Source organism: Gavialis gangeticus, unplaced genomic scaffold, assembly GCF_001723915.1.
Source record: "Gavialis gangeticus isolate Ggan-Ray unplaced genomic scaffold, GavGan_comp1, whole genome shotgun sequence".
Classification (NCBI taxonomy): domain Eukaryota; kingdom Metazoa; phylum Chordata; order Crocodylia; family Gavialidae; genus Gavialis; species Gavialis gangeticus.
The window spans coordinates 3,659,267-3,664,884 of NW_017729023.1; the positions used below are offsets into that span (position 1 = coordinate 3,659,267).

General features: G+C 45.6%; 1 protein-coding gene across 2 annotated transcripts in view; it reads right to left on the bottom strand.

Moving 5' to 3' along the window:
- Positions 1-4,414: 4,414 nt before the first annotated feature.
- The window catches only part of LOC109297133 (C-X-C motif chemokine 3-like), a 42,135-nt gene continuing 40,931 nt past the window's right edge, over positions 4,415-5,618 (bottom strand). Inside the window, exons 3-4 of one of the 2 annotated variants that reach the window (XM_019516747.1) lie at positions 5,493-5,572; positions 4,415-5,288 (exon numbers count right to left, since the gene is read on the bottom strand). In XM_019516747.1, the coding sequence (XP_019372292.1) occupies positions 5,269-5,288; positions 5,493-5,572 (100 nt within the window). In that variant the 3' untranslated portion in view covers positions 4,415-5,268. Of the gene's footprint in view, positions 5,289-5,488; positions 5,573-5,618 lie in introns of both variants that reach the window. The other variant, XM_019516745.1, reaches the window with a different exon arrangement.

Genomic DNA, 5,618 nt, shown 5'->3' on the forward strand with positions numbered 1-5,618 from the left:
TAGGTGTGTAGGTTGGGTGTGAGTGTGGGGGTAGCATGTGTATATGTGGGGGAGCTGCCCACATGCTAGGTCCCAGAATTAGCTGGGGTAGAGGGAGGGAGGGAGAGGGGGCAGGGGCTCGTGCAGCAGACCTCATCTGGGTGGTGCAGGTACAGGTGAGATCCACCCACGTTCCCCCCAGTCCAGCCTATGGCTGCTCCCGCAGCGCTCTGCATGGGGCCGAGCCCTCCTTGCTCCTACCATAGGCATGATCTGCACCATGATCCTGTACTGTGCCTGTCAGACAGCACTCCCCCGGCCCTTGCCCTGGGCCCAGCCCCAACCCCAGTCAGCATGCACAGCTTCCTGGAAAGTATCTCCAGTCAACACTGGCTTAATACAAGTTTTGCAAATCCCAAAGGATTTCTGGTTGCAGTAAGTATTACAAAAATAGCTTCCTCTGAAATTTGTTGGGCTTCAGCACAAAATCTAACTCTAAACCTGCTTTTGATTTAGCTGTCTCTCTCTTTACCCCTATTCTTTCTTTCCAGCCCCCAGACACACAGAGATATCCATGCCAGCTTTTATGCCCTAGTGTATTGCTGCGTTCTTGAATATGACTAAAATCATTACTCACAAAGCAATCTTGAAGCCAGTTTGCCATTTTATTCAGCTATATCTTAGCCTTTTGTGGGTGGCAGACTGTACAGCATGCTTGCATGTCCCTATCATGGCATCTGAGAAATAGCACTTCTGATGCATCTTCAAACACATAGAATGGGTCTTTCTTTCAACCCCTTTTCCCTTTATTATCTGATGACTCTAAAAGCAACACCATTGGGAGTCTTGTACTCCTGGTAGGGTCACTCATGGTAACAAGGTCAAAGGTGAGGTATCAGAGGAAGAGCAGTGCAACACAACACAAACACCTCAATGGTGGAGCAGGTGGCTGCAAAGGAGCATGAAGGCTGCAGTGCAAGAATAACCCATTGCTTTGAATCTCCCTGCCACTGGACACAGGTTTCTCTTCTGCATAGATCTATGTGGATGTTGATGCACAATGGCCTCCTCACATGAAACACATCACATGCAGGCTTCTCCCGCTGGTCCAACATCTACCACAGTAACCAATACCAATACCAGAACTTCTACCAAGTCCTGCAATGGTGGACAAGTAGCGACAGGGACAGACAAAGTGATTGTTGGGGCTCCGTCATCATGGATCCACATGCAGGCAGCGGTCACGTGGTGGTTGCTTCACCCTTGGTATGGGACAGGGAATTGATTTGGCAGCTATGATCGTGAGTGAGCAGTCTTTTTTAGGATCCCCTCTGCTCACCCCACATGGGGAGGGTCTAGAAAAGGTGCCCCAAGCATAGATTGTCCCATTTTACCTTACCCAACTGGATAGCCGCTTCCAGGGGGATCACTCTAATTGCAGTTGAAACACAAACATGTCCTTTGCTTGCATCCTGGAATGTACAAACCCTATTAGATGACCCAAACAGTGACAGACCTGAATGTGGAACAGCTATTATCACCTAAGAACCTCCACACTATAACATCAATATGCCTGCTCTCAGCAAGACCAGAAGCGCAGGTGAAAGCCAACTGAAGAAGGAAGGTGGCTATACGTTCTTCTGGAAAAGGAAACCTGCAAACAACAGGCAAAATATATTTGGTTTCACCATTAAGAACCAGATTGTCAGCTGAATGACCAAATGCCCTGTTGGCATTAATGAGTGCTAAATGACTCTCCACCTCCACCTGAGCAACAATTCATTTGCTACCATCATCAGTTCATATGCCCCAACACCCGATGCTGAGGAAGAACAGAAAGAACAGTTATATGCTGATTTTGATAAAATCCTGATCATCATAGGAAAAAAGCACAAGATTATTCTCCTTGGAGACTTCAATGCAAGAGTTGGCTGGGACTTTGACATGTGGAGGGGTACCATTGGAAAGGAAGGAGTGGGCAAGGCCAATTCCAATGGCATCCTTTTATTCAGTAAATGTACAGAACATGACCTTGTCATTAATAACTGTCTTCAGATAACATGACAGGTACAAAACAACATGGCAACACCCCCACTCAAAATAATTGTACCTCCTTGACTATGTCATTGTAAGAGCTGATCTAAACAATTTCCGTACCACATGTGTTGTCAGAACAGCTGATGACTGCTGGACTGGATCAACATTTAGTGAGATCAATCACATCCATCAGGGTTGCATTGAAACACCAAAAGCAACCAAAATCAATCCAAGGACAGTTCAAGATCAAACATCTTCAGACCTCTAGACACCAGGGGTGGGCAAAGCAGACAGTATTTGATTCAGATTCAGATTTGGCCTGATTCACGGGAGAGCGATTCAATTCACTGATTCAGATCACTGTCCTGATTCAATTCGGCTGAATCTGAAGATTTGATCCTGATTTGGAGAATCAACAGTTTGGCCATAGACACAGCTTTATATGTTTTTTCTACGTACCTTAAGGTATGAGACACAGCTGAGATGATGGGGCAGATGGAGTGTCCCATGGGAGCACAGGGGGCTCCCCTGCATGCTCGGCAGCAGACCTGGAAATGGACCAGTACTTCCAGTCCACTTCCTGGTCTGCTGCTAAGCATGTGGGCCCCCTCCCCCTCCCCCTCAACCCGGCTCAGTGATCGGCCACGGGGGCACCCCAGGTGCCCCCCCAGTTTCAGGAGGCACCAGTCACTGAGCCGGGGGGGGGGGGGGGGGGCGCTGTACACTCAGCGGCGGACCCAGAAGTGGGCCAGAAGTACTTCTGCTCCACTTCCAGGTCCTCCACTGAGGGGAACGGGGGACTCCCCCTGCACTCCCATGGGATGTTTCATCTGTTCCACCATTTCAGCATTCATGAGCCACACCTGGTAATTTGAGGTACGTAGAAAAAAAAAAAACATATAAAGCTGGGTCTATGGCCGAATCATTGAATCTCTCCAAATTGAATCGGAGGTTTCTGATTTGATTTGGAGAGACTAATGAGTCTCTTGATTTGATTTGGAAAAGAAAACAGAAATGGAAGGAAAGGAAACCAAGACCAAGAAACCTGAGATCCAACCCCCTCTTTAAATGCCATCTCCCAGTCTGCGACTCTAGGATTCGCCTTAGCCAGCAGCAGACTCATATACAGCTTGTTACCTGACCTGTGGGAGTAATCATCCTCAAAATGTGAGGGATCGCCAATTATTATACTACTCTGAAACATAGGATGGATGATATACCAGTAAATACAATTCTTGTACCTGGGACCTTCAGATTAGGAATTGTATGTAAAGGGATGAAATTCTTTTATGAGGGATGCAGTACTTCCTTCTAATCTTAGGAAGATTGAAATGGTAGATACCTGTGCCCAAGGCTGATGAGCTGAATAATAGAACTTTTCCACAATAAATTCCTTTTTCAGCCTGTTAGGTCCGAGACCACATGTTAGTTTAGCTTAAGAAGTGTAACTGACACTTGCATACAACACAGTGCTACCACCACAAACTATTGCCATCATGGAGCAGCTCCAATATATAGTACACGTCAAAGATGCCCATCTGCTTTAGTGGTATTAAAGCAAGCAGCAGACTTACCCCACAATCAAAAAAAACAATCCATGCAGTTTGTACTTATCTGAACCTGTATGTCTAGCTCGGCTTTCTGAAAATACTCTGCAGAAATTCACTTAAAAGGAGCCAGGGTGATGCTGCACTTTAATAAGTGTTTAGACTCAAGTGTTTGCTATTGAGCATGTATATGCCCCGAAGATTGCTGTCTATATAAACAAATGTAGTTTTTCCACACTTCTCTTCCAACTCCTTTAGAACCATTACATTTCTTCTAGTAAAGAAGAACCTTCATGGCCCTAACCCCACAAAGATGCACAAGTACTTAACTTTCAGTGGGACTACTTGTGCTCAAAGTGAAGCAAATGAAACAAGCCCTTGAGAGGCAGCAGCTTAAAATTGGCAGGCCAATCTGTCTAAAGTCAATTTTCAAAATGGAAAAACAAAAAAAAGCTTAAACATTGGAATATTTTAATTCACATGAGTGGAGTTTGATGCAGATAAAAAATGTACCCATGAAAAAGCCCTTTAAGCTGAATGCATGTATGGATGTACATCACAGGGTACGATTCATCCACAGCACTTATTTTCTCAGATAGTTGTGCTGCTAAAAACATATTTACACATTCATTTAAATTAAAGAGATTATTCAACATACTTAAATATGGAAACATTTAGTTTTATTATCATTGCATTATTACAAAAATATTATATTTTAGTACAGAAGTAGGAACATCCCTATACCAAATGACAGTATGCCATACAGAGAAGACATAGAATGTCTAAGGCTCTTCAGAACATTACTGTTCTTAAACCTCCAGTATAAATACCAAGTATTTAACTTTAAAACACAAATGTTCTTTTTATGAAGTATCAAAGAAAGACACTAAATACTAGTGAATAAAAAAAAAAAAAGTTACACATTCATGTGGGTCACTTAAATACAGTGAGGCAAGATCAGATTGTGAAAAAACTTAGGAGCAATGGCCATCTTAACGCAGCCCATGATTAAGGACTGTACAAACAACAATGATAGCTTGCAAAATAGACTAGCAATTGGACAAAGAAGCCTGTGCCCCCAAGGAATACATGGGTTCACAAGGCAACAGATTTTAGGACTGTAGTGTATTACTGTGCTTGCTCCAATTCTTTGCAACCCTGAAAAACTTATGCCCCTACATGCAAGTGCAAAGTGCTGGCCAGCAGCAGGATCTGAAAATCTAGTGGTTTGCCCATTCACAATGTGAAAGGCACTGGTTCCCAGTATCAGCCCTCAAGACCTGCAAGAATCAGACACCCCAAAGTAAGGAATCATCTACAAGAGACAGCAGATTAGTAATCAGTCTTCTCCTGTGCCACTACTGTTCTTGATCAATCCTAGCGACCAGCTGAGTATTTACAGAGAACAAGGTCAGAGATTTCTTCAACTATTTGAAGTGCATCAAGATACAAGGCATGTGCCCAACAGCGATACCCAGGGGACAGATGGATTAAATACTTAGTAGTGTTAATAAATACATAGGTAAGAACAGGTTGCAATAAATAAGAGCATTATGCCGAGGCTTGGAGAGGTGGATCACAGGAGCGCCTGGTGGATCAGGCCCCTGCTGAGCAGCAGGTCACCATGACAGTTTTCTGGTATCAGGTCTTCCTCCCAACACAGATGGGCTCAGGTGTAGCTACTTCTTCACTTCTACCTCTTCCCTCACGGCATGGCAGACCCCCTGAAGGAGTGAAAGCCCATGTCACAAGGGCAGTCTTGCACCCCTTGCCTCCAGGGGCTCACTTGGCTTCCCCCACACCTCACACCCAGGGGCAGGAAACACTGCCCGGTCCCCAGACTTTTGGGTGACTGGTGCCTAAGTTTGCCCCATGTACAACTCAGCACAGAGCCCGGGGGGCTGGGGCTCCTGGCACGGACCTACCGTTGGAGGATCTTGCTGATGATGAGCTGGACCCAGGGCGCCGCGGGGCTGAGGCAGAGCTTGCGGCCGTCCTTCAAGGTGGCGCTGCGGGAGAGAGAGCAGAGGTGAGCGCGGGCGGGCGGGCGGGCGG